We start from the raw sequence: 14,180 nt of genomic DNA on the forward strand, positions 1-14,180 counted from the left end.
GTCTTGATAAAACCTACATCAGAAGATGACATGGCTCCTCAAACCATCACTGATTGTGGAAACTTCACACTAGACCTCAAGCAGCTTGGATTGTCTGCCTCTCAACTCTTCCTCCAGACTCTGGGACCTTGATTTACAAATTAAAATTGGAACTCTGGGACCTTGTGGACTGCCTTCTGGACATCTGTCAAGTCAGCAGTCTTCTCCTTGATTGTGGAGCCTACTGAAACAGACTAAGGGACCTTTTTAAACACTTAGGAAGCTTTTTTGTTAATTATTGTAATCTACTGAGATAATGACTTTTGTGCTTTCATTGGCTGTAAGCCATAATCATCAACATTAACAAAGATAAACACATGAAATAGATCACTCTGTTTGTAATGACTCTATATAATATATGAGTTTCACTTTTTGTATTGAAGAACTGAAATAAATTAACTTTTTGATGATATTCTAATTTAGTGAGATGCACCTGTGTGTGTGTGTGTGTGTGTGTGTGTGTGTGTATATGTGTGTGTATATATATATATATATATATATATATATATATATATATATATATATATACACAGTACAGACCAAGTTTGGACACACCTTCTCATTTAAAGATTTTTCGGTATTTTCATGACTTTGAAAATTGTACATTCACACTGAAGGCATCAAAACTATGAATTAACACATGTGGAATTATATACTTAACAAAAAAGTGTGAAACAACTGAAAATATGTCTTATATTCTAGGTTCTTCAAAGTAGTAACCTTTTGCTTTGATGACTGCTTTGCATACTCTTGGCATTCTCTTGATGAGCTTCAAGAGGTAGTCACCAGAAATGGTTGTCCAACAATCTTGAAGGAGTTCCCAGAGATGCTTAGCACTTGTTGTCCCTTTTGCCTTCACTCTGCGGTCGAGCTCACCCCAAACCATCTCGATTGGGGTCTGGTGACTGTGGAGGCCAGGTCATCTGGCGTAGCACCCCAACATTCTCCTTCTTGGTCAAATAGCCCTTACACAGCCTGGAGGTGTGTTTGGGGTCATTGTCCTGTTGAAAAATAAATGATGGTCCAACTAAACGCAAACCGGACGGAATAGCATGCTGCTGCAAGATGCTGTGGTAGCCATGCCGGTTCAGTATGCCTTCAATTTTGAATAAATTCCCAACAGTGTCACCAGCAAAGCACCCCCACACCATCACACCTCCTCCTCCATGCTTCACGGTGGGAACCAGGCATGTAGAGTCCATCCGTTCACCTTTTCTGCGTCGCACAAAGACATGGTGGTTGGAACCAAAGATCTCAAATTTGGACTCAGCAGCTATATTACCAAGAAGGCCTTCTGCACAAAGTCTCCTCTTAACAGTTGTTGAAGAGATGTGTCTCCTGCTAGAACTCTGTGTGGCATTGACCTGGTCTGTAATCTGAGCTGCTGTTAACCTGCGATTTCTGAGGCTGGTGACTCGGATAAATTTATCCTCAGAAGCAGAGGTGACTCTTGGTCTTCCTTTCCTGGGGCGGTCCTCATGTGAGCCAGTTTCTTTGTAGCTCTTGATGGTTTTTGCAACTGCACTTGGGGACACTTTCAAAGTTTTCCCAATTTTTCGCACTGACTGACCTTCATTTCTTAAAGTAATGATGGCCACTCGTTTTTCTTTACTTAGCTGCCTTTTTCTTGCCATAATACAAATTCTAACAGTCTATTCAGTAGGACTATCAGCTGTGTATCCACCAGACGTCTGCACAACACAACTGATGGTCCCAACCCCATTTATAAGGCAAGAAATCCCACTTATTAAACCTGACAGGGCACACCTATGAAGTGAAAACCATTTCCGGTGACTACCTCTTGAAGCTCATCAAGAGAATGCCAAGAGTGTGCAAAGCAGTCGTCAAAGCAAAAGGTAGCTACTTTGAAGAACCTAGAATATAAGACATATTTTCAGTTGTTTCACACTTTTTTGTTACGTATATAATTCCACATGTGTTAATTCATAGTTTTGATGCCTTCAGTGTGAATGTACAATTTTCAAAGTCATGAAAATACAGAAAAATCTTTAAATGAGAAGATGTGTCCAAACTTTTGGTCTGTACTGTATATAAACATTTGATTGCAGTGCGGTTCTTTACCTGATATTAGTGTGCCCTATTTCACATCCCTCAGTTTTATGCGTTGCGCTTTGCGTCCTCTCCTCTCCTGATGGCTTTGGCGCTTTTCTTGTACTGTGTGTTTTACCTTGTCTATGTGATTTAAGAACCTATATAGATCTTTTTACATTGTCACATTTTTGTGCTTATTTGGCTGCTTGTTTTTCTAGTGAGTGTTGTGTTTGTAGCAAAGGCTAGGCCATCTTCTCCATATATCACCCCACTTAGGTCACTGTGCCATACATTTGGTAATTTTTCGTATGGCTAGTCCTTCTCCCTGTTGGTAAGCTTTGAATAATCACTTGTATTGGGTCGTTTCAATAACATAATGAATAAAATGGTCTTCTGATTTACAGAGTGCTTATCATATTGGCCACTATAAAGTGTCTAAAAAGGCCTGCTCTGTCCTGTGGAACTACTTTGTCTTCTCACCAAATCTGCCACCAAATCCTTCTGAAAGAAGAGGTGTGAGAGATGAATACATAACGCAGATGAGGTAAGTTGGGAAGTAACCACTGCCCTTATATGTATAGTGCCAGTGCTGATTGTTAATGATAAGTATAATCACGATATCATGTGTAATATTCTAGAACTATGAAACATCGTAATGATTTGCAAAAATATTATTCATCTCAAATTAGCTTTAATTGTCCAGGAAGGATACTCTGTCTCACACTTCATTAGTTAAGCCAGACTTCTGCCCTACAGATAGAACTTGCACTGTTTTTGGAAGCCTGAATTCTGTAAGAGTAACAACAACATTGGTACTGTAGGATTGGTTCGGTATGCAAAGAAGAGATTCCGACAAGAAATCAGTAATTCAGTTGTTTAATAAAATGTTCAATGCGATCTTCATTCTAGACTTTATGCAATAAGAAATCTGCTCAATCATTATTGCATTTGTACTTTTATTCACTAGTTTTGGTGTTTTTTTGCCTGTTTTTAATTTGCACCTTATTCTTCTCTTAATTTGCACCATTTTTGCACCTACTTCAGGTTGTCAATTAACGTCTTACAAAGGGTTGTGCATGTTTAAAGAGGGCTTAAGAGCTGAACTCCCTCCACACACTGCTAATGTTGACTATATTACATAGCCAGCATCTTTCTTGGGGGCCATATGTAAACATCTGTGCAAATTGGTCCTAGTACGGACCGATAATGCACTCCTGACCCATGCATGACATGAAATACTGTATATGAAGCTGTCATGCTCAGGTTGGGTGAGCCACAGCCAGTCCTTGCATTAGCAGTCCCTGCTGGGACCGAGATCCGCAGACGTCTGAATGAGCCCTAATAGTCATAGCCGGAGGCAATTTAAGGTAAGGCCAGTACCTTTCAGCCCTGATATTCAGCATTCTAATATGGTGTATATATGCCCCCAATCCAGCCTGCAAGACAAGAAAATGACCTTTTATAATATTTTCCTGGGGGGGTCTGGTCCGATGGGTGTCGCTGGTCCTGGTCTGGTGCCTCCTCTCTTCTTGTGACTTTGTCCTCCTTCTTGTTTTTTGTGGCTGATACATCCTACGCCATTCACACATTGTCCCCGGCATCACGCTCCTGCGCAGGCGTACGTCTCTGCTCTGACCAGGGCAGAGTAAAGTACTGCAGTCCACATGGGCTCTTTGACCTTTCCCGGCACATGCCCACTGCAGTACTTTGCTCTGCCCTCAACAGGGCACAGAGGAATACACCTGCGCAGGAGCGCAATGCCAGCGACACTGTGTGGATGACGTAGGACGTGTCTTCCTCACAAAGTACAGAAGAAGAACGGCATCAGAAGAAAATAGGGCCCCGGACAAAAACAGCAATGCCCATCGGACCCGACTGCCCCATAGGTGAGTATTATATAACTTCATTTTCTTGTTTTGCTGGCCACATGGGGGGCATATGTACAGCATATTAGACTGCTGTATATCAGGGTTGAAAGGTGGTGGCCTTACCTCATATGGGACAAACCTGGTGACAGGTTCCCCTTAAAACCCCCCAAAAAAGATGAATTCAGAACCTGTTGGCTTTTAGTCTGAAAGACCCAGCATCCAAGACGTTAAAGAGAATCTGTCAGCAGGTTTTTGGCTATGTAATCTGAGAGCAACATAATCTATGGGTTGAGAGCCTGACTCCAGTGATGTGTCACTTCACTTTCTAAGCTATGTGTGGCTGTTTAAATAAAATCAATGTTTTATCTGCAGAAGATTATCACTACATTACTAGGTGTCTCGTGCCTCCTAGTCAATTGTTGTTTGTAACCCCAACCCCCAACACTGATGAGCAGCTTTCTGTCAATGTACAGTGTACACATATATGGCTATGAAGGTTCTATAGGGCTCAGCATTCTGAACATTGCTAGATCTACAGAGAAAACAGTCATTGTATTAACATGACTGCATGCAGACCAGCAAGTGACATATTGCAGGAATCCGGCTCTCACCCCCTATATCACGCTACTCTGAGATTACATAGAAAAAAACTGGTGGTAGATTCCCTATAATACTTTTTCTGTTTTGCTGCATAGTATATCATTGTCATCAATATCGACCCAGAAAGTAGATTGGTCGTGGTGTGTCGGCTTAAATGCTGTTGACAGGTTCACTTAAAGAAGTATTTATTTTAATGTTGTTCACACAGGAAATTCAAGGGAAATAATGTATGTATACTAGCAAATCTGTTCTGAGACTCCTTAAAGAGAGTCTGTCAGCCCAAATAGTATAAACTCTTTTGATTCGGCCAATAGTCTTCGACATTTTTCCATCAATCAACATATAACGTTTTGCTGTTATGTACTGCAACTTAGAACTAAGGAATAGGAGGGAAAAGCTGTCCCTGCTCTGAGACTCAGCTTAACCCTACGCTGGAGTGGGTGCCCTATTCCTTATGAATAGCCCCACCGAAACTCCTGCACTGAACTCAAACGAAGACCTGTAGGACAGGGAAAGGGGTCCCTAAAAGATCTAAGGACTGGGAGCAAAAGCCGGAGACCTCCTAACAGAAAAGTTAGTTGCAGAAACAAAAAATAAAGGAAAACAATAGTCGAAGGCAAGAAGAACTAAACAAGGCTACTAAGCCTGAGCACGAGTGTTACAACACTGATGTCCAGCAGGTAATGAGAGCCAGGTGCTGGGTAATAAAGAGTGCAAAGATCACGTGACCAAGAAACCCAGCACCAGAGAAAAAGACTAGAAGCCAGCAAACCACAACAAGATGGCCGATAGTAAAATAGATCTTAACAGTACCTCCCCTTTTACGAGGATCCTCCGGATCATCTAGGCCGAGCCTTAACAGGAAATCTCCTGTGAAAAGACTTAATTAGCCTTGAGGCCGAAACGTCCTCGGCTTTCACCCAGGAATTATCCTCGGGGATGAAACCTCTCCAGGAGACAAGATACTGTAACCTTCCTCTATGCCACCTGGAATCCAAAATGCGAGAAATCTCAAATTCACCGTCCTCATCAACAGGAGGAACAGTAGGCTTCGCCTGCTTATCAGGCGCCTCCGCCTTCTTAAGTAATGACACATGAAATACAGAATTAATCCTCCAGGACGAGGGAATGCCCAACCTCACCGCTGCCGAGTTGACAATCTGAACCACTTTGAAAGGATCCACAAATTTAGGCCCCAGTTTTTTAGAAGGAATTTTCAAACAAACATTCCTAGAGGACAACCAAACCATATCCCCAACAGCAAACAAGGACTCCTTTCTTTTTTTGTCAAAATACCTTTTTGATCTCCTGTTAGCCTCTTTAAGGTTCAGGCGTACAGTGGTCCAAACCCTCTCCAAATCACCAGAAAAATTGTCCTCCGGTACAGCAGCCCCAACTTTGGAAAATGGACCAAAAGATGGATACCTGCCAGTACAAAAAAAAAGGAGAACAACCAGCCGAGGAAGAAGTATGATTATTAAGGGCAAACTCTGCAAGTGGTAGAAATTCTGACCACATTTCCTGATTGTCTGCCACAAAACATCTTAAAAACTGCTTGACATCCTTGTTCTTCCTTTCAGTCTATCCATTGGACTCTGGATGATACCCTGATGAGAATGACAAATGAATTTTCAATCTGTCACAAAAAGCACGCCAAAAGCGAGCCACAAATTGTGGTTCTCTATCGGAAACAATGTCCGTGGGAACACCATGGAGCCTAACAATCTCCTTCACAAAAGCCTTAGCAAGAGTCTTGGTGCAAGGTAACTTGTTGAACGGAACCAGATGACACATTTTACTAAAATGGTCCACAACAACCCAGATGACAGAAAAACCCTCCGATAAAGGCAGATCGGTGATAAAATCCATGGCAAGGTGCGTCCATGGCGAACTAGTAACCTCCAAGGGGCATAGCAGCCCCGCAGCCGGAGCGTGAGAGGCCTTCGACCTAGCGCATACGTAACACTGACGCACCCACTTGATGACTTCCCTTTGCCACCCTGGCCACCAGAAACTCTGACCGATAGACTTCCTAGTTTCCGAAATCCCTGGGTGACCAGCCAACCAAGACTCATGACATTAACAAACAACGCTCTCCTCAAGGCTCTAGGCACAAACAATTTACCACACGGAGTGTTAGTTGGTGCCGCACTCTGAGCTCCAAGGATTCTATTCTCCAACTCAGAATCCAATGCGGCCACCCCCACCCCCACTGCAAAATACACTCCTCCCTCTCAGCATTCACCCCTGGAGAGAAAATACGGGACAAAGCATCAGCCTTAACATTCCTTGTCCCCGGGACAAAGGTTCTGGAAAAATTGAACCGGGCAAAAAACTGTGCCCACCTAGCCTGACGAGCATTCAAACGTTTAGCTGCGTCCAGCTTAATCAAATTCTTATGATCAGTGAAAACCTGTATAGGCTGTAGAGCCCCCTCCAAAAAATGTCGCCAATGCTCGAACGCGAGTTTGATAGCCAACAACTCACGATTCCCAACATCATAGTTGAGCTCTGTCTCAGAAAATATTTTTGAAAAGAAAGCACAGGGATGCACCCCATCCTCACCCTCCTGGGACAGAACTGCCCCTACTCCTATAGATGAGGCATCCACCTCAACCAAAAATGGCTTGGTCTCATCCGTCTGGATAAGAACAGGAGCAGAGCTGAACCTCTCCTTGAGATACTCAAAGGCTTCAATAGCCACAGCGGACCATTGGACTGTATTAGCACCCTTCTTGGTGAGATCAGTAATGGGTTTAGCGATGACAGAGAAATTCTTTATGAATTTCCTGTAATAATTGGCAAACCCCAAAAACCTCTGTACGGACTTCAAACCCTCAGGCCTCGGCCACTCCAGCACAGCCTGAACTTTCACCGGGTCCATCTCAAAACCATCACAAGAGACAAAGTAACCCAAAAAACTAATTTTCTGGACTGCAAACTGACACTTCTCCAATTTAGCAAATAGTGTGTTATCTCTCAGAATCTGAAGAACTTCGCAGACTCTCTGCCAATGAGACTCAAGATCCGATGAATAAATCAAAATGTCATCCAGATAAACAATAACACTCCTACCGATCAAGGGTCTCAGAATGTCATTGATGAAATTTTTAAAAAATGCAGGGGCGTTAGTAAGTCAAAAGGCATCACCAAACACACAAAATGTCCTTCCGGGGTGTTAAAAGCTGTCTTCCATTCATCTCCGTCCTTCACCCGCAGCAAATTATATGCCCCACGAAGGTCAATCTTAGAAAACCATTTAGCTCCGGTCAATTGGTTAAACAAATCCGGAATAAGTGGTAACGGGTAAGGATTGCGCACAGTGATATTATTAATCTCCCGAAAATCCAGACATGGCCTAAGGCTATGTGCCCACGTAGCAGATTTGATGCAGAGCGTTGTTGTCTCTCTCTGGCAGAAAAAAACGCATGCAGATTTACATGCGTTTTTTCTGCCAGAGAGAAGCGTTTTTTCAGCGTTTTTTACATGCGTTTTTTCAAGAGCTTTTCCAAGAGATTTTGAGCATCACTTGGAAAAGTGCTTGACAAATTGCTCACACAATATAAATCCATGCAACCGGCATGGATTTATATTGTGTGACCAACTTAGATGCTTTAAATGCTGCATCTATAGTAAAAAAAAAATAATTAAAAAGTTAAAAATAAAAAAAAACCTGTATACTCACCTCTCCGGTTTGCTACCGGCGGCGTCCTCTCTCTTCGGCGTCCCGCTGTGTTCTTGCAGGACCTGCGGTGACGTCATTTAGTCAGCTGATGGTCACACGACCATCACCTGACCGCTGACGTCAGCGGTCACGTGACCATCAGCTGACTAAATGACGTCACCGCAGGTCCTGTCAGTACACTGCGGGACGCTGAGGAGAGAGGACGCCGCCGGGAGCAGACCGAAGAGGTGAGTATACAGGTTTTTTTTTATTTTTAACTTTTTATTTCTTTTTTTCACCGTGTAGTAGCCGGGATGAAGAGGAGTTGTAGTCTCCTCTTCATCCTGGGTACCACACGTACCGCGATTACGCTGCAAATTCACGGCCATTGAATTTAATTGAAACGCAGCAAATCTACATATACCTGCGGGTTTGCTGCGTTTCAATGTTCCTCAATGGCCGCGAATTTGCAGCGTAATCGGGGTAGAAATGGTCATGCTGCGTTTTGCAACGCAATGCGAATTCGGCGCGCTAATTAGCGCATCATGTGCACAGCACATCCAAATTCACATTGTTTTGCATGGCTGACGGTTTTACAAGCGTTTTCTCCAGTTTACACATGAAACAATGAGGAGAAGATTTGATGTAAGCCAAATTCTGGATTATATCTTAGATGATAATGAATCAGAGGACACACAGCAGCAAACTGATACAGATGAACAGGTTTCTGAGGAGGAAGATGATGTGGAGTATCAACCGGAAGACACAGACAGTTCTGATCAGTCTGATGAGGAGGTCACTGGTGCTGAAGCTGCTCCCGCTGAAAGATTCAAATCCAAAAGTGGCAGGATCAGTTGGAGCTCAGTACCTCCAGATGTACATGGCAGGGCAGATGCTGCAAATGTCATAAAAATGACCCCTGGGATCACAAGGTTTGCTGTGACAAGAGTAAGTGACATCAAGTCATGTTTTGATCTGTTTATGCCATTGTCAATAAAAAAAGTCATTATTGCTATTACAAACCTTGAAGGAAAAAAAGTCCACGGCAACATGTGGACTTCATGATGATGTCCTGGATGCCTACATTGGTGTTCTTCTCCTTGCTGGAGTGTACAAATCCTGCAATGAAGCCACTGATAGTCTCTGGGACGCATCGACAGACAGGAATATTTTCCGGGCAACAATGTCACTTCAAAATTTTCAAATGATATCAAGAGTCCTCAGATTTGACAACAGAGACACCAGAACAAAATCTGACAAACTTGCTCCCATCAGGGATGTTTGGGAGAAATGGGTGCAGCTCCTTCCACTGATGTTCAACCCAGGGCCAGAGGTGACAGTAGATGAACGTTTTCTCCCTTTCCGCGGAAAATGCCCCTTCCGGCAATACATGCCAAGTAAGCCAGGCAAATACGGCATAAAAATTTGGACAGCCTGTGATGCAAAAACTAGCTATGCATGGAATCTACAGATTTACACAGGCAAGTCTGCAAGCGGCATTCCTGAAAAAAAACAAGGAAAACGTGTAGTCCTCGATATGACTACTGGACTGCAGGGTCACAACATTACTTGACAATTTTTTTTACCAGCTATGACCTTGGACAAGAACTTCTCAGGAGGACAATCACCATGGTGGGCACAGTGAAAAAAAACAAACCTGAGCTGCCCGCTGAATTGTTGCAGATGAAGGACAGGGCTCCACTTTCCTCAAAGTTTGTTTTTACAGACACCACCACTGCTGTTTCATACTGCCCCAAAAAACGACGGAATGTGGTACTGATGTCCACACTTCACAAAGATGCAGCTGTGTCATCAGGAAGTGACAAAAAGCCCAGAATCATCCTGGTCTATAACAAAAACAAAAGAGGAGTGGACAACCTGGACAAGCTGACTGCCACCTACACTTGCCAGCGAATGACTAGGAGATGGCCAATGGTTGTATTTTACAACATCCTTGATGTGTCAGCATGCAATTCATTTGTGTTGTGGACCCACATTCACCAAGGATGGAATTCAAAGAAAAAACACAAGCGGAGGATGTTTCTTGAGGAACTAGAAAGATCCCTTGTCAAGGTGCTCATTGACCAAAGGGAACGAGTGCCCCGAGACCAAGCCGCAGCCTTGGTCCGACAACTCCAGAGTTCAACAAGTGCTTCGTCCACACCCACAGCAACACAAAGAGCATCATCACCAGCATCCTCCTCAACCAGGCCTGCCTCAACATCAACCACAACAGCCACAACCCCAGTGAGACCACCTGATTCTAAAAGAAAGAGGTGTCAGGTCTGCCCTAGCAATAAGGACAGAAAGACAAACACATCGTGCTTCGGCTGCAAAAAATACCTCTGCAAAGAACACACAAAAAGTGTCACTTTTTGCCACACATGCATCTAAATACTAATGCATCTAAAAACTAGTACTTGATTTCTGTTGATTTGCTTGATTGATTGTTGTTTGTTTGTTTGACCTAGAAAAGCTACTTTTTATTATTATTGCTATTAATGTTAATATAATTTTCATCTTTTATTTGTATTAAAGTTCTATAAAAAAAAAATCAGTTTTTTGCCTTTTTCATAAAGTAGTTAGATATGGGTCAAAATTGACCTGTAACACCATAGATGTTACTAGAGTTAATAATATAAAATATATATATGTATACTTTTTTTTACATTTAAGAAATGTGTTCTAAAACCCTTCAGTAATAGTCAGGTAATATAACAAACTTTTTTAAGTTTATATTATTCTCTTGAGGTTCATTTGACAATATTTTTATATTGAAAATGAAGGGTACGCTCTCAAATGAAAGGCCCAGGGGGCCACAACAAAAATATTAAAATCAATCCTTCCATGGATGAGAAACCCTAACAAGGTAACTAAGAGGTAAGAAACAAATTGGATCAAAAATAACTGTTTTTAGGGTATCCTAGGGGTGATTTAAGACACGGGTCAAAACCGACCCGTTAGCATAAGAAAGAGTAACAGAAAGCTAACACAAGAGGAAGGTTAATAAGTGGGATTTCTTGCCTTATAAATGGGGTTGGGACCATCAGTTGTGTTGTGCAGAAGTCAGGTGGATAGACTGTTAGAATTTGTATTATGGCAAGAAAAAAGCAGTTAAGTAAAGAAAAACGAGTGGCCATCATTACTTTAAGAAATGAAGTTTTTCAGTGCGAAAAATTGGGCAAACTTTGAAAGTGTCCCCAAGTGCAGTTGCAAAAACCATCAAGCGCTACAAAGAAACTGGCTCACATGAGGACCGCCCCAGGAAAGGAAGACCAAGAGTCACGTCTGCTTCTGAGGATAAGTTTATCCGAGTCACCAGCCTCAGAAATCGCAGGTTAACAGCAGCTCAGATTAGAGACGAGGTCAATGCCACACAGAGTTCTAGCAGCAGACACAGCTCTTCAACAACTGTTAAGAGGAGACTTTGTGCAGCAGGCCTTCATGGTAAAATAGCTGCTAGGAAACCACTGCTATGGACAGGCAACAAGCAGAAGAGACTTGTTTGGGCTAAAGAACACAAGGAATGGACATTAGACCAGTGGAAATCTGTGCTTTGGTCTGATGAGTCCAAATTTGAGATCTTTGGTTCCAACCACCGTGTCTTTGTGCGACGCAGAAAAGGTGAACGGATGGACTCTACATGCCTTGTTCCCACCGTGAAGCATGGAGGAGGAGGTGTGATGGTGTGGGGGTGCTTTGCTGGTGACAATGTTGGGGATTTATTCAAAATTGAAGGCATACTGAACCAGCATGGCTACCACAGCATCTTGCAGCGGCATGCTATTCCATCCGGTTTGTGTTTAGTTGGACCATCATTTATTTTTCAACAGGACAATGACCCCAAACACACCTCCAGGCTGTGTAAGGGCTATTTGACCAAGAAGGGGAGTAATGGGGTGCTACGCCAGATGACCTGGCCTCCACAGTCACCAGACCTGAACCCAATCGAGATGGTTTGGGGTGAGCTGGACCGCAGAGTGAAGGCTAAAGGGCCAACAAGTGCTCCTTCAAGATTGTTGGAAGACCTTTTCCAGTGACTACCCCTTGATGCTCATCAAGAGAATGCCAAGAGTGTACAAATAAGTCATCAAAGCAAAAGGTGGCTACTTTGAAGAACCTAGAATATAAGACATATTTTCAGTTGTTTCACACTTTTTTGTTAAGTATATAATTCCACATGTGTTAATTCATAGTTTTGATGCCTTCAGTGTGAATGTACAATTTTCATAGTCATGAAAATACATAAAAATCTTTAAATTAGAAGGTGTGTCCAAACTTTTGGTCTGTACTGTAGGTCTGAGCCGAAAATACAACAAACAAGCATTTTTAAATGAAAAAAAATCCTGTCGTTTCCCCGAGAAACACTCAGGTAATCCTGCCTTAGGTTCTTCATAGCTTTCTGCAGGGTTTTAACTCACGTACTGCTGAAGATCGGCAACCTCCAGAGTAAGCCCTTGCAAGCGTTGAGCAAGCTCCTGGATGGTAACCATACTGAAGAAAATTCAGGAAGAGGAGAGAAAAAAAAAACAGAAAAAACAAAACCTTTTTTTTTTAAACGCGGCTGGACATACTGTTATGTACTACAATTTAGAACTAAGGAATAGGAGGGAAAAGCTATCCCTGCACTGAGACTCAGCTTAACCCTATGCTGAAGTGGATGCCCTATTCCTTATGAATAGCCCCACTGAAACTCCTGCACTGAACTCAAACGAAGACCTGTAGGACAGGGAAAGGGATCCCTAGAAGATCTAAGGACTGGGAGCAAAAGTAGGAGACCTCCTAACAGAAAAGTTAGTTGCAGAAACAAAAAATAAAGGAAAAAAAACTGGTGGAACAAGAAGTCCCAGGAGAACAATAGTCCAAAGCAAGAAGAACTTAACAAGGCTACTTAGCCAGAGCACGAGCGTTACAACACTGATGTCCAGCAGGAAATGGGAGCCAGGTGCTGGGTAATAAAGAGTGCAGAGATCATGTGACCAAGAAACCCAGCACCAGAGGAAAAGACTAGATGCCAGCAAGCCACAACAAGATGGCCGATTGTAAAACAAAAATAGATCTTAATAGCAGCAGTGGCAATGTTTTGTTTTATGCCATATGTGGCTGCCCTAAAGTTTGTGTGGCTCACGACAAGGGGACTGCAGATTAGAGTACTCGAGTATGTGAGGGACATTGGTGCAGCCAAGACAGTGGCTGACATGGCTGATTTAAAAACAATACCACGTCACTTTAGGATGCACCATGACTGTAGCGCCAAAACCTTTAAAGTACGGGGGAACAAAGAGGCTTCTGGCGCAATGTGAGGCAAGATGGATTGTCTCCCTGGGCACCTTGACTCCCTCTGGTTTAAATGAAACGTTAAGTTTCTCATCTTTTTTGGTAATAAGCACCTGCCGCCACGCTATTACTTTCCATTGTTATTATTATTATTTTTTGTTAGTTTGTTGATTTTTTTTATGTTTTTGTAATGTTTTTATTTTTATTTTACCTCCAGCCTTGCATCAGACCTGCGCCGTATGACTTGCAACTGTTTACTCACTTTACGGAATATGGAGAGAAAGTCCGAAATGATGGTGTTCGTTTGTGTAACCTCTTTTTTATTATTTATATCTATTGTTAGGCGGCGGTGTTCACACCGTGCAGTTACTGAGGCAGTGACCCAAGCAAGTCCAACATAAACAGCTTTATTCAGCAACTCACGGGTAAACAGAACAGTCCTCCGGTTTGCAGCCGGGTTAACACAAGTCTTTAAACAACGGTTGCCGTGGGCAACGGCCGCGCTGGGCCGCTCAGAGCCTGACGGGTGCAGAGGCTTCCCAGTCGTGGGTTCAGCCACACTCAATCCTGCTGAGCTTCCCTGCTGTGCTCCTAGCAGGTTCCCACACTGAACACCACTAATCCTTAGTGCAGGGATTTTAAAGGACCTGTGGCTAGAGCCACTGGAAAACCCGGGTTGG

General features: G+C 42.9%; 1 protein-coding gene across 3 annotated transcripts in view; it reads left to right on the top strand.

The window, feature by feature from the left end:
• CFAP54 (cilia and flagella associated protein 54) overlaps positions 1-14,180 on the top strand; it is a 526,588-nt gene that overhangs the window by 144,872 nt on the left and 367,536 nt on the right. For all 3 annotated transcript variants that reach the window (XM_073651573.1, XM_073651574.1, XM_073651575.1), the window contains exon 24: positions 2,496-2,635. In XM_073651573.1, coding sequence (XP_073507674.1) covers positions 2,496-2,635 — 140 coding nt within the window. The remainder of the gene's footprint in view (positions 1-2,495; positions 2,636-14,180) is intronic.

Source organism: Phyllobates terribilis, unplaced genomic scaffold (assembly GCF_046119375.1).
Source record: "Phyllobates terribilis strain yellow unplaced genomic scaffold, ASM4611937v1 Scaffold_11__3_contigs__length_659146591, whole genome shotgun sequence".
In the NCBI taxonomy this organism is placed as follows: domain Eukaryota; kingdom Metazoa; phylum Chordata; class Amphibia; order Anura; family Dendrobatidae; genus Phyllobates; species Phyllobates terribilis.